Here is a 15,195-nt window from a genome sequence, read left to right as displayed (position 1 = left end):
TGGGGTCAAGTTAAACATGCGCTATGTGCTAAATAAATACAGTATTTGCATAATTTGTAATTGATTTATTCTTTGAAAATGCTATACTAATTTATGCAATTGCAATGCCTTGATTTTAGTAAAGTTTGTACACAGTCATAGCCATAAATGCAATGGTAGTACTAATAATTGGCATAATTTATTTGGGTGTTTCGGTTTTCGGCTTCGGCCAAGAATTTTAATTTTGGTGCATGCATACCTAGTTAGCAGCCTAGATGCATGACCTGTTGGATATCGGCACATTATAATTCGGCTTCCCAAAGAACTGAAAGCGACTGTAAATTGCTTTGAAGAAAAAAAAACCCCACAATGATTAACAACTAAACGTATAGATGTGTAGCCAAGCAAATTCTAACAGAATAAGATTCAACCTCTGGTTTATTGTTAGCATTCCTTAACTGCAGACAGATCAGTGCCAAACAAAATAAGTCCTTCAGGAAGCCCTTTCAAGATAACACTCGGTACAAACTCGCATTTCATTCTCCTTCTAAACATGTGCATTTGGGAAGTGTCCCCAATTGTGTGTCGTTTCCTGTTAAAACCTGTCTTTCATTTGGCTCTTTCCTGACGGCGCTCACTCTCAAAAGCCCGCCGTGAGCCACTTTCCTCCCAGCATTCAAATCAGGACATATTCAGAATAATCGTATGAGCAAGCATGTCTTCCCTTTCACCGGTTATTGAGCGCAAAGCCAGGCGCCTCAAAGAAAAGACGGCTAGCGGAGATTTACTTAACACTCGGCCTCAGGGCCATGAATAAGAGTGTTTAATTGTGGATGCGCCGCCAAGCCAGTGACAATGAATCCATTAATATGTAACTGAACAAAGCGTCTAATTCTCTTAACCTTATTTTAACCCCCCGACTTCCTGGGGTTTAGGTCGCTCTTAGCTCGTCTTGCATTGCCGCCACACTGTAAACAACACGCCGCGTTCTGAGACGGACGAATAAAAGAGCAGCTCCACAGAAGAGGCTGAATCAGTATTCAAGACTACATAAAGTACGGTTGGAATTGCAATGTAAATTTTTTTTTGATCATCTCGATTCTTTTGTTGTTTTCCAGGCTAGTGAGGCTCTCCTGAGGAATTCCGTAGCTGACATTCCCCTCTCTCTGTTGGGTCTTTGCCAGAGGCCTGGGCTTTATCCTGCCCTATATTTGCCTGCTCTCAAGGAGAAGATGAAGGGGGTAAGAGCAGTGTGGGGGGTAAGAGAGAAGAGAAATGTTTAGAATAAGATACAACAAGCATTGCATAATGCATATTACTCAGTATTAGAATGGCATTCTAATACTATTTTTTTACAGCATGCACAGCCAGTATCTGTGTTTAGGATGCTAGACATCTATCTACGAACATTTCTCTACATTGAACTTAAACTTTCTATTCATCAAAGAATCCCAGAAACAAAAAACACCACTGTTTGCACACAAATGTTGCACACAAATGCGAAAATAATGTGGAAACAAAGACACCTACATCTTGGATGCCCTTGAGGTAAGCTACATAGCGAACTATCCCTTTAATATTTGTATCACTTAAAGCAGCACAACAGTTTTTAACATGAACCAGCAAATCAGCATAGAATGATTTCTGAAGGATCATGTGACACTCACTGATGATATGCATTTTGATATCACTAAACCCACGTACTGTTATGTACATTCTGTTTGCTAGTGTTGTCAAAAACACCCACGTTGGTACTGAAATTTTAAAAATGTGATGCTTTGAGCACTGTTGAGTAGAATTGTAAACACCTCTGATTGGCCATTGTGCTCAGACGCTCATCAAATATGCTAAAAATGATCAGCGCTTCAAAAACATGCTATTAATAATGTTTTACCGAGTGCTTACACGGATACACACGGGAGTGTTTAAAAACAGGCATCTATCAGCGGACCGTCGCCTGCTTGTGCTTTCAAAGCGCTTTCGAACACTTCTGTGCGCTCTCAAAAGCTCCTGTGCGTTGATCATTGTAGCCAATCACAGACAAATCTGAGGAGCGCATGAACACAATGTCCAATCAGAGGTGTTTATGATTCTGCTCAACAGTGCTCAAAGCATCACATTTTTAAAATTTCTGTTTTAGTTTTGACAACACAACTAATGCATGTAATTAACTTTTAGCTTCATACATTAAAAAAAAAATCAATAAAGAGAATGCCACAAATGCCCACCACAAGTATATTTTTCTAAAAAGCATTAAAAAACCCAGTGCACTTACATTTTTAATCTTGCATACTATTTAGGACGAATAACATGCGAATGAGAATACAGCCAGGCAGTTTCATTAACCCAGTTACTGGTGTTGACACTGCGACACACACAAGAGAAGATCTGAGTGTGAGGCGCTGAAAGAAGCCCATCGGTGACATTTACACCACCCATAATCCCCGAGACTTCGCTCCATCTCTCCCTCTCTTCCGTCACTGTCCCTCTGTATACTCCTCTGTCTCTCTTTTCAGATAAGAGCAGCTCTCAAGGCCTATAGCTCCTCTTCATCCTTCCTCCTTATCTCCCGTTTCGTCCGGGCGTCTTAACCGCGCTCCGGGGCCGTATTGTTGCCGTGGTAATGGTGACAAGCTCTTAAATGGGGAGTGAAGGGCCATGGCTGTTGTTTGCGTCCTGCTCACTATTCAGCACAACACACTTCACATCTCACTACAACACACAACACACTACTCACCATTGAAAACAAAACACTGCTCTACAGCACGCAACAGAAAGCACGGCATTCAGCACAACACACATTACAGCACAAAAGGGCCACATCGGACATTATGAACCAAACCGCAGCTCTATGTTAGCTTGTGCTCTCGGGACTGAAGACACTAAATACAGACAGATGAATTATGTCTCCTGTTGAGACAAGTCCAGATTTCTTCAGTTTGGTTTTGACAGTAAAACGTTATAAGTTTGCATCCCAAATCACATGCACTTACTATTCTCTATATTTTATGTACTTTGCTGGTGTTAACACTGCCGTTCAAAGGTTTATGTTTATGTAATACTAATATTATATACTGCTAACTGTTACCATGTCAAATAAATTCTTTAACTTTCTGTTCATCAAAGAATCCTGAAATTGATCATTGTATCATGGTTTCAACAAAAATATTAAGCAGCACAACTGTATTAAACAATAATATAATATTGAGATTTTTTTCTTGAGCAACAAATCAGCATATTAGGATTTTCTGAAGGATCATGTGACACTGAAGACTGGAGTAATGATGCTGAAAATTCAGCTTTGCATCAAAGGAATAAATTGCATTTTACAATACATTAAAAAGTAAACAGTTATTTTAAACTATAATAATATTTTACAATATTAGAGTTTTTACTGTTTTTTCCATCAAATAAAATCAGCCTGAGTTAGTATAAAAGCATAAAAACATTTTAAAAAATCTTAAAGACCAAAACTTAATCAATAGTAGACTACTGTACAACCAGTACAAGTATTGGGATAGTCTACCATGGAATAATGTTGTGTACACCATTTATTTAATTTTTTGCATTAGGATAGCTAGACAAAAATTACGAATACTTAACTTTTATTTCAATTTTAATTTAATCATCTCAAAATTGACAAAACTCAAAAATTTCAGTCTATCACAACATTTCCAACACATAAATCAGATGCAGTACACAGAACAGGAAAATCTAGGAAACTTTGTCATTCTGGTTTCAATGAACTATGAATTGGGATGCATTAACCCTAATCTTGAATGCTATTCAGGACAAACAAAATGCAAACTGGGTTGCAGCCAAAGGGTTTATTCAATCTGAATGTAAATTATGAGATCTGTATAGACTTTGAATTCAGGATAGACTGAATTTGCTTTGGTATGCAATTCCAAATTGCACGTTTAGGGTCGGATTGGGTGTACAGTGCACAGATCCTCATGCTTTGGAAACATCTGTTTCCAAGCAGAAACCATCATTGTAATCAATTCCTGTTTATGCGGTTGAACTAAACAGGTACTGTATACACAAACTCAGGAGTGCAAGGGATCTGGGATCCCATTGTCATGGCAGCAACGAATCCACAAACTATCTAGATATTTTGTGTTGTTTTTCTGAGAAGCTAGAGAGAAAGAGAGAGAGAGATTGGAGTCAAGCAACAGAGGATATTACTCAAGTACCAAAATCCACAGCACCAAATAAGGCAGGACGTGGATCTCCTCGGCTTTTGCCTGTTTCCATCCAATAATTACTCTCCAAACAAATACAGCCATGCATTTTAATCAAATGAAACTTTCATATCAAGCTGTAATCAAAAATGTTAACAATTTTAACACAACCAAAAAAATGCATGCATATAGTCTTGAAAAGTTGTTGGTGCAGAGTTTTAGTAGAACTATTATTATCTAATTCTCTTGTTTCATCAATGTACTGATGCTGAAGCTAGAAACTTAAACACTGATCTAAAGAACCTATGATGACAATCTCCAAAAAAAAATCCATAGCATCTCATGAAGCCAAAATGTTTTAAGAGGGATTTGCTGAAAAAAAGCATTATTAAATCCATGCAGAATATTGTAAACATGACAGTAAAGACATCATAAACATGTGACTCAAGTGGTTTACCTTCAATTTTATGAAGTGAGTGTTTTGTTTGCACCAAAAAACATAATTTACCACTTTATTCACAAAATATTAATCTTCAACATGCGTTAATGAGAGCACCATGACGTAAGTGTTGACGTGAGAGCAGAAGTTGTTGTATCAATGCATGTTGGAGATTGATATTTTATTAAATTTATGAAAATAAAATCACAAATAAAGCACTCTTAATAAAATTGAGGATAAACCACTGGATTCACATGGATTACTATAATAGTCGTGTTTCCACTGCCAGACCAAAAGCGTTTCCACTGTCGGTCCAAAAGCGTTTCCACTGTCAGGCCAAAAGCGTTTCCACTGTCGGTCCAAAAGCGTTTCCACTGTCAGGCTAAAACTGTGTCCACTGCTTGGGCCAAAAGCGTTTCCACTGTCGGTCCAAAAGCGTTTCCACTGTCGGTCCAAAAGCGTTTCCACTGTCAGGCTAAAACTGTGTCCACTGCTGGGCCAAAAGCGTTTCCACTGTCAGGCCAAAAGCGTTTCCACTTTTGGTCCAAAAGCGTTTCTACCACTGGGCCAAAAGCATTTTCACTGTCGGTCCAAAAGCGTTACCACTCTCTGTCCAAAAGCATTTCCACTGTCGGTCCAAAAAAGCGTTTCCACTGTCGGTCCAAAAGCATTTTCACTGTCTGTTCAAAAGCGTTTCCACTGTCGGGCCAAAACAGTGTCCACTGCTGGGCCAAAAGCTTTTCCACTGTCGGTCCAAAAAAGCGTTTCCACTGTCGGTCCAAAAGCATTTTCACTGTCGGTCCAAAAGCGTTTCCACTGTCAGGCTAAAACTGTGTCCACTGCTGGGCCAAAAGCGTTTCCACTGTCAGGCCAAAAGCGTTTCCACTGTCGGCCCCAAAGCGTTTCCACTGTCGGCCCAAAAGCGTTTCCACTGTCGGTCCAAAAGCGTTTCCACTGTCGGCCCAAAAGCGTTTCCACTGTCGGTACAACAGCGTTTTCACTGTCGGCCCAAAAGCGTTTCCACTGTCGGCCCAAAAGCGTTTCCACTGTCGGTCCAAAAGCGTTTCCACTGTCGGTACAACAGCGTTACCACTATCTGTGGTACACTATCAAAAGCGTTGTCTGTCCAAAACCAGGGCCGTTTGCGTTTACATTGTCACTTCCTGGGATTGATCGAGCCTTGTCGGGGCTTCCTCTGGGCTACTTCCTACTTGTCTCCTTATACCGGACTGTCTGATATCCATATTTAGTTCTGGATGTCAAAAAAAAATCAACTCCTGTTTTGCTTCTGCTTGCTCTGTTTTTCTTACTGAAAATATAAATGTATTGGGACTGTTACTGGAGAGAAAGCTAAAGCTCCACAGGTCGTCTTTTTGGAGAAAATTTGTAGAAATGATCATTCTTTCTAAATGTGATGTAAACATACTGTCCTGTGAGTGACTACAAATAAGCAAAAAAACAAATGCGACTGAATAAGAGTGTGTCCTCTCTTTCTTTTGTGAAATAACGGTAAATACCACTTTATTTCTGTATGACTAATGAGCAATCTTGAGACAAATGAATTAATTATGCTAAATGTATCACTTATTATTGTAAAACTGTGTTAAACCATAGATGTTTGGGTTTTAAAGCTTTGAGTAAATGAACAAAAATGACAAAAAAAACAGCAGCTTTTATCATGTTCGCTTTAGGATCTCAGGTTTGTATGATGTTGTATGATGGGTTTGTATGATGTTCCAGAGAAGCGTATTACAGATGTGTTTTAGTGAAGAATGGCGCTGGAAAAGCAGCTAATGATGTCTTTACTACCTTTCTGGGGCTTGAAAGTGATAGCTGGGTAGACTGTTAATGGAGGGACAGAAAGCTCTCAGATTTCATCAAAAGATCTTCAATTGTGTTCTGAAGATCCATTATTTACTACTTCTCCAGTTTTATCTATGTACTGATGCTTCAAACAACCTAAAAACCAAACACTTATCTGAAGAACCAATAATGACAATCTCTTAAAGGACCAAACAACAACTCAAGAGCACTATAGAGCCAAATGTTTTATATTAGGGTTTTTGCTGAAAATAACCAGCTCATGACTGGATGAAGGGGATAAATTACATGATTAATAGCCAGAAAAAGTGACTCTGAGGAAATGAATATTCCTACATGAGATCTTCCAGTATTAGTCACAAAACCAGCTCATGGATTCTTGCTCAATTTCATGATTGTAAGCACCTGCTGAAGTTCATGTTAAGTCTAATTATATTATTTTTTACTTCCCAGAAAGCAAGTGTAGTTTCCCCCCATTGATCAATTGCCGTCTACCACAAACATCCTGCCACATGCTGACTTTGGACTGATTTAAGTGTGATTCAAGGGCTCATAATCTCTTGTACAGCTAGAACTCACACACACACACACACTCAATAAAACTCTTATCAATTTCAAGGAAAAAGTGTTTAACCCTTATGATGCCAACAATTAGTCTACATTATTCTCCAAAGACAAAGCCATACTTTCTCTGGGTCAGAGTATCTACACATTTAATCCATAATATTAAGTAAGAAAGAATAAAGCAGGAATGATCCTGTGAGGCCTATTTACAGGCATTTCACAGTCTAACCTGTGATGTTTTCGTTTCATTCCCATGTGTCTCCCTGACTGTAGTGTACTGATTAGCCGACATGACTGATGAGTACTGATCCAGTACAGAGCGAAAGAGCTCATTCTGATCACAAGATCAGAGATTAACCACCAGTTTGCAGTCAGCACTGACATGACAGACCTGAATTGATAAATTAGTTCTGATCAAAACAACAGAAGTGTCATCCCACAAAATATCTTAAGCACCATGAAGAACACCCGATTTTAATTAGAACCCTTCTTTACTTTGTAAACTTGAAAACTAAACTTGCGTATATGTAATGCGTTAATCTAATAAGACTGGATAAGCTTACTGCTTCTGTTGCTTTACTTCTTAACTGGGAAGAAAATTAATTATGTTTTCATGTTTCCAAGAAGGAAAAAAATAAATTAGTCTGGAATTTCCAATTTCCATTTAAAAAGTCCCCATGAAGTTGATCTATTGATTTATCGGCAAAGTAAAAGTCATTAGCAAGAAAATCATCACAATAACTGTGCTAATACATAAGGTTAGTGAACTATTCACTTATATTAAAACCACTCCACTTTTAGACATGAATGATACCTTAAGAGTACTTTATCTTCACCACTGGAAAAATGGGCTTTCAATAAAATGTGGCTGCCTATACAGTAGAAAGGAGAAAACATTTGAAATCGATGCTACATGACAAGAAAAAAAAAAGAAAAAAAAAAGGCTGTTGTCTTCACTTTTGCCAAATAGGTAGGAAAACGTCAACACCCATAATGCACTGGGCATGTTGCAGACCAAGGCCACTCACAGTCTACTACGCTTGACAAATACTGCCTTGCTTTAGTGTTAGATACTTCTAAGTAAACTTTTAGTCATAATGGTGTCGAATTGTTATTGTTCCCTGGTGCAATAATTCAAAGAGTAAACTTTTAGCAGTGAAGGATCCAGCACATTTTAAGCAGTTGACCAAAGGGATGAGAAAATCATAAAGACTAGCAACCACCAAAAATAGCATATCAACCACATAGCAACATATTAAAAAAACAATCTCAACACTGTAGCAACCTGTATTGACCACCATCATAAATGTAATAGTTCTTTAAGCAAGAGAGAACATGTTCCCCTTTAAGATGGCTACAACCAATCCAGTTAGATAGATACTAAAACTAACTTACCCAGATGGCCACCTAAGAATCTTGAGCTTGTCAGAACTATAATGGATTCTTAAATTCCGCTGTCTAATAATTTTTGTGCCCAGGCTCCAGCCGTGTGGGAAAATTCAACAGGAGCATGTGGAAAACTGTTTTATGAATGTAGCAGGTCAAAATCTGTTACTTACGCTGGTCTGGATGTCGCACCAAGAATCTGACCCTGTACTCAGCAATTACGGTCTAGATGCCTGAAGGACGCTCCTTCTCATTGAGAAGTGTGTGTGACATAGAGACCCTGTGGTCTGTATTTTATCTCATGTGACCTTCCTATGTGAAATCCATTTCCATAATATGACTAGCACTGAATTCCAAGCAAAAAAACACATAGTGGCCCCATGGATACTAGAAATAAAACTAACTAGGGTCAGGACAGGAGCCATTTTAATAATGACCTTTAATCTAACTGACAACACACTTATTTTTAGCAGATATAAGAAGATCAGTGACAATAAATATTTTTTTTTTTTTGCCAGTTAGCAAGTAAACCTGGATCAGAATCACTTAATCAGAATGATTTGGAAAGGGGTTGAGTTAGGGCCAAGTTTAGGGGCTTGTAATGTACACCATTTTCAGTTTCAACCTATCATTTCTCTCTATGGTTAGGGTTTTATTTTAACATTGACTGTTTGATAAAAACTGTTGCTGATGTTGATCTAGCAACATCCCAGTGACAGAAGATCACACAGGTGTCCAAGCCAAAATAACCATAACCACAAGTCTAGTCATCGCATTAACCACATATATATAGACATGTTCCACTAACATTTGACTATCAAAAAGTGCCCAAATAGCCTAATGTGTGTATTCATTTTGAACATTGATTTATTTGATCTTTTAAAACGTTCTTTACAAGAAATATTTAGGTCATTCGTTATATCATGCACTAACATTAAAGCATTTTAAGTGACTTAAGTGTGCATCACACAGTGACATCACGCTCTCTGGCATCTCACATTCATAATTTCCATTTCACTTCCAGCCAACAAATCATGACACCCTCATTATGTTTCTCTCTGGGGTATAGAAGCTGACTGACGCTTTCTGGCGCTTTTAGGGCAGTAACTTAGCTGTTATATTAAGGTGACAGAAACGCATTCATCATCATTTGAAAGAACAGGTGAGTAAGTTCAAACTTTACCTTCGATATGATTAACGGCTCGTCGTGTTCGAGCCCACCTTTGAGCGTGAAACCCCAAGGCGCTCCACCCTGCAACTGAGCCTCGACGAACACAAACTTTCCCTTTTGGATCACGGCACTGCTGCTCCCTGGAAAACTATTATCCATCGCTGGAATGTTGGGGAAAAGAATGGACGAGGACGTCTCTTAGTTACTCAGTCAACCAATAAACTCCGCTAGGAACACGGCCAAGGATGTACTAGATGTTTCTTCTTCTCGGTCAAAACTTCAACGGTATGATGGGTCATTTCCTCGAATTAAGTTACTTGATTTGGGATCGCAGCGTAACATAACAATCCTGTTTCTACCTACCTTTAACGTTAACGTTACATCCCTAAGTGACCTGCTAGACATGTGAAGGAACGACACGAAAACTTTTCCTGCCTTTCAAAGAATTTACATTCGCAAATAAGCAGGCAAATTTGATTTTGTGTACCACTTTTCCAGGCAGTGGTCTCCCTTTTAAACACCGTTTGTCAGCCCTTTCTCGCTTCCGACTTCATTTTTACATCACAATAGAATTTGATTCATTTCACTGCGTCCGCAGAAAGACAGAGCGCTCGCGCGCGCCGAGATTCCCCTCAGCGAGTCCTGTCAGAAAGAAAAAAGCGCCTTTACGAGTTTCCCAAATCTTCAATTCAGTGCGAACACGCGTTTACGCTTTTAAAATACATAGTATTTAAGTTTTATTTTCTAGCTGATGCGCAGAAACTCTCCCAACCATGGATGAGGGAGTCTGTGGTCGACCCCCCCACCACCAAACTCCACAGTTCATCGGGATGGTTATGCGCATGCGCGAACTCTGCAAACCGCTCTACCACAGTGAACTACTACAACAGCTCTCGAAATCACAGACTAGCAGTGCCTCTGACCGAAACTGGCTGACATAATCTAGTCAAATCACCACCCTGTCCTCCCACATTATGCACCTAAAATATACAAACACACGTTTTCAACAAGTTTGGTCAAGTCCTTCAATTCAATTCAGTAGAATCCACGCATTCTAATTTCTGTCAAGGTATCAAAACACAGTAGCTACGAAGGGAACATTTAAAGAACTGGATTAATACATTTGACTGAAGTCCTTGCCAGCAGTTTAGTTGCTCAATGGACTGGATATTGAGTTCTTGCCTCAAAAAATCTGGATATTTAGGTTAGATATTTATTTACTTCCAGTGGCATTAAAGATTATGTAGGAGATTTGTATAAAATACATTTCTTAAATTGTCCTTGGACTGGTGTCACTGTAATAATTGTCTCTTATATCACCTGTTTATGTGATAGCCATTTGTAAACAGCAAACTAGCAGCGGGCTGCCGTTTTTTACCCAATCACAAACGCCCTCTGCCTGTCAATCACTGAGCTTTGCAGACAAGTTTTTGTGGGCGGGGTTTTGAAAAATGTGTGTGGTTGATCAAACATGGCGTCATTTTGTAGGCCATTCTCAATCCGTTTTTAGGATAGCAGTAGCACTAGCAGTTTTTCTTATAAAGGCTTGTGCTTAACATTAGTCAAAGAGACTTTCATGTTTTGTTCTAAGTATGCATACACACAGCTATTCCTAAAATGTGACCTTAAAAAAATCACATGTGAGGTATAATTTATAGGCATTGGAGGGGGAAATTTTCATCATAAATCAAACTGCTAATCTAAAAACCAAAGTCCCTTTCAAGGAAAGTTTGTTCACTCAGCGGCCATATTTCCAACGCCATGCAGGACCAAGTCCTGTCTATTTGAATGGTTGTAATCGTGAACTTTCAAAAACTGCTTGCCAAACTCACAATTAGCAGTAAATAAATGTTTCAAATTAGCAACAAAATCTGACATGACCTGCATGTACAATAAATGTTTTTGCGCATTGCAGTTTCTCCCTTTCATAAGTAATTGGAGTAACCATCTTAATATCAATAGTCTTTGCTAAAAAACTCACTGGAAATTCCTGAGGAAACTGGTGTGGTGACAGATCAGGTCCTCCATCGAAAATGGGCCTATGTTAGGACCCCAAGCCATCCCATTGGCTCAAATTACTCTCTTTAGTGCCTGATTACAATTCCTACAAAATCATGTTATATGATAAATTATGTTTAAACTATGTTATAATGACCATTAATGCCCATATTAGTTCGCTTAAGTATTAGCATAGTGTGCATATTAGGATGTTAGCTTTTAGTTTACAGGCATTCGCAATCACCCACATGCATCCACAATCATCTTTAATATAATTACGTGTTAAAATAAGCGTTAAACATCCAAATATTTCAGTTATAAAAATAATGTAATGTTCAATTATTCACAAATAGACATTATTAATAATTAACAGTTTATCAAATGAAATCATTATCCTAACTGATAGTTGATGAAGACCCAATTTCGAGGTAGGGCTCGATTTATTTGACACTGGCACAGAAATGCACATTTTCTCCTGGCTTTAGGGAACAGTTTATTCATTGCTAACTGCATTAATGAAATGTCTTAAATCTCATCGCTGCTCATTAACAGTAATTTAAAAAAAATCTTTGCACCATCAGTTGTTTTAAATAGCCAATAAAATAGTCTGACTTGTGGTTTAAAAGTTGAAGATAGCTGATACTTTGTCTTTATTAAAACTGATTTAGATTTTTAAACACTGACAGTTTTATTCAAATCGATGTTGACATTGTTCAGTAGAAACTTTCAGGAGAACTTTTTAAAAGTAAAATGTGTCCTTTCTGGCTAACCCTGACCTGTTAATCATCACCTTAACCTGTTTTTACTTGTCTCTATACCAGTAGCTGCAAGGCTTGACCCCTATTGTAAATGAAATTACACTCCTGTGGGGCAAGTTTTACTCACACTAAATTTGAGCCTTAGAGTATTGAGTGAAATTTGATTATTTGCAGGTATTCAACATTAAAAGCATGATCAGTTTTGTTTTTGGGGTGTTCGACTCTCTTCATTGGCAGCATGTTCCTCAAGAAAAACATTTATTTTCTTCAAATGAAAGACCATTTAAGGACAATCTACCTGTGCTGGTCCACTTTAATTTAGAAACTATCCAAAAATGATCTTCCCTTTGTCTTTCCAGCAAATGCACACACTATAAAAGGCTTTCAAAAAATGGCGAAACCAAAATGAGCTGAACTTGATCTAAATGTGTCTTTTTCAGCCTTCATGCAATGAAAACAATATGATGTGAGAGCCTCTGGTTATTTTAAGTATATGATTGTGTGTTTTTTTTTCACTGGAAAGAACTCAAGTTCACTTCAAAACACATAAGTGGGAAAAAAAAAAAATCTGTCTGAGTAAAACATTTCCCTGTCCTGCTTTCATGATCACTGAAAGCTCCAAAGGTGCCTTTCATCATTACAATAGCACACCTGCGGCTAGTATAACAGGTGTGGCCACTGTGCTCAGCCTCAAGACACATCTGAACATGTTTACCAATGACATCATACCTAGGTCATTTCCTGATATCTACTTTATTACTGAACTATGGGGAGATTGTAAGAGGGGAAAACAAACAAAAAAAACCCCAAAACTTTGTAGGCCTACATGAAGTTCTTCAGCGCAAGCACTACATAGATGAAATGCTAATAGATTTTTGCAGAATAACTCACATAAAACATTGTCTACTCGTTGGCCAACTCTTAAAGGCATAGTTCACCCAAAAATGTAAATTCTGTTATTAATTACTAACCCTCATGTCGTTCCAAACCCGTAAGACTTTCGTTTATCTTCGGAAATGAAGATGAAGAGGCTATTTTTGATCAGCAAACATAAAACAGAAGCTCAACCGAACCCGCATGAGGCACAAAACAAACTCCTTAGAAACACGAGAATGACTCTAATTGGTTCCTTCTTTTGTTTATATGTGAATAAAAATGTAATCTTTACATCATATAAAACGACAATCTCTTCATAAAATTTGGACTAAACCGCTTAATTAATATGGATTCGTTTTACGATCTCTTTATGAACTTTTTGAAGTGTCAAAGTGGTAGTTGTGTAGCTGTCAATGGAGGGACAGAAATCTCCAGCCCATTCTCACCCCCAAGGCGTCACCTAACTGACGCCTTGGGAAGCATTTTGACCATGCTTCAATATCTGACGCTTTAGGCGCCCTTTAGCGTCAGTTAGATGACGCCCTAGGATTGAGTGTAACCCTACCCTACCAGACCCTACCAGACCTAAACCTAACCGCGTCTTCTAACTGACACTTTCCTTTAGCGTCAGTTAGATGACGCGGTAGGATCGCATCATGTAAGTGATGCTAAAGGGCGCCTAAAACATCAAATATTGAAGCATGGTCAAAGGTGACACCTTGAGGTGAGAATGCGTTGAAATCTCTCAGATTTCATAAAAAAAAATCTTCATTTGTGTGGAATGACATGGGGATAAGTAATTAATTAACAGAATTGTCTATTTAGGGTGAACTAACCCTTTAATAAAAATGCCATTCTGGATGGTGTTCTCTTTTGTTGTTACAATAGTTATTATTTTAAATAACACTTTAGACTATTGCCCTGATTAAAAGTAAGCCCAAACATGTTCTCTGGTTAGTATTAAACTAATAAATAGAATAAAATATTATCTTAAAAATTAAACACAAACATTTTCCTAGACCTATACTGTAGGCCTACTGTACATGACTGCACACAACAGAAAAAAAAATATGAGTGTTAGAACATACTGAGACCTTAAGAGGGCGCTAAACACACACATAACACTAATTCATTCCAGTTTTGAACTTTTTTGAGATTTAATAATTGCAGGTTGAAGCATCTTCCATGAGCCAGCACACCATAGTTCCAATTGTCTTATCCAAAACGTGTTCACTGAAAATCGTGAACACACTTAATTTTCAAAATCTTGACTGACCTATAAATGTCTGGGTGGTCTCTTTACACTGAAACATGTTTCCTAAATGTTTAAAGTGCATAATTAAATCGGGCATTGATGTTTAATTTGATTAAGATGTTTATGAGTGTGAATAATAAACAGTGGCGCTACAGCAGACAGCTTGTTTTTCCTGTATTTATGTAATGCACACAACGTTTGCATGCTGAGAAGTGCTGAGAGTTTGCCAGTAAAATAGCATCAGTGTTCAAAAATAAAAGCCATTTCGTAGACACAGTATCATCTTTCAGTGTCATAATAAACAGTACAACAAACAAATACACACACATTAAACATATATCTCATGTGTATATACATATGTGAGTAATTATACACATAAAAGAGTTGAAATAAGTGGATAGACCTCCTCTCTCTTCTCTTCCATCACAAAATAAAATTAATCTTTAAAATATATTAAAATAAAATAACAGTTCTTGGGAAAAAGGGGGGGGGGGGGGGGACGGACACAATATTACTGTTTTTATGTATTTTTGATTAAAAAAATGCTGCCTTGGTGAGAAGAGACTTGACCGGAAGTAACCATGGCAAAAAACGATCTGCGCATGTGGATTTGTGTCCTTTACCCCAATCTGCATGTAAACAATGTGATTCGGTGTGTGTAAGCGAGCCTGTTTGTTTTGACATCAAAACGAGGAGAAAACAAGATCCTTTCAAATCAAACGTTTTCTTGTGTTGTCAGGTTTATTGACTGAGCTGATTGATTT

At 38.0% G+C, this 15,195-nt stretch overlaps 1 protein-coding gene across 1 annotated transcript in view; it reads right to left on the bottom strand.

Moving 5' to 3' along the window:
* Positions 1 to 10,905, bottom strand: part of shroom3 (shroom family member 3) — a 65,130-nt gene extending 54,225 nt beyond the window's left edge. The window contains exon 1 of the mRNA XM_039657416.2: positions 9,557 to 10,905. Within this exon, the coding sequence (XP_039513350.2) occupies positions 9,557 to 9,703 (147 nt within the window). The 5' untranslated portion in view covers positions 9,704 to 10,905. The remainder of the gene's footprint in view (positions 1 to 9,556) is intronic.
* Between the last annotated feature and the right edge of the window lie 4,290 nt (positions 10,906 to 15,195).

Source organism: Pimephales promelas, chromosome 19 (assembly GCF_988280905.1).
Source record: "Pimephales promelas chromosome 19, fPimPro1.hap1.1, whole genome shotgun sequence".
NCBI lineage: Eukaryota > Metazoa > Chordata > Actinopteri > Cypriniformes > Leuciscidae > Pimephales > Pimephales promelas.
Note: the sequence above shows the minus strand (reverse complement) of the source record. Positions and strands in the feature narration are given on the sequence as shown.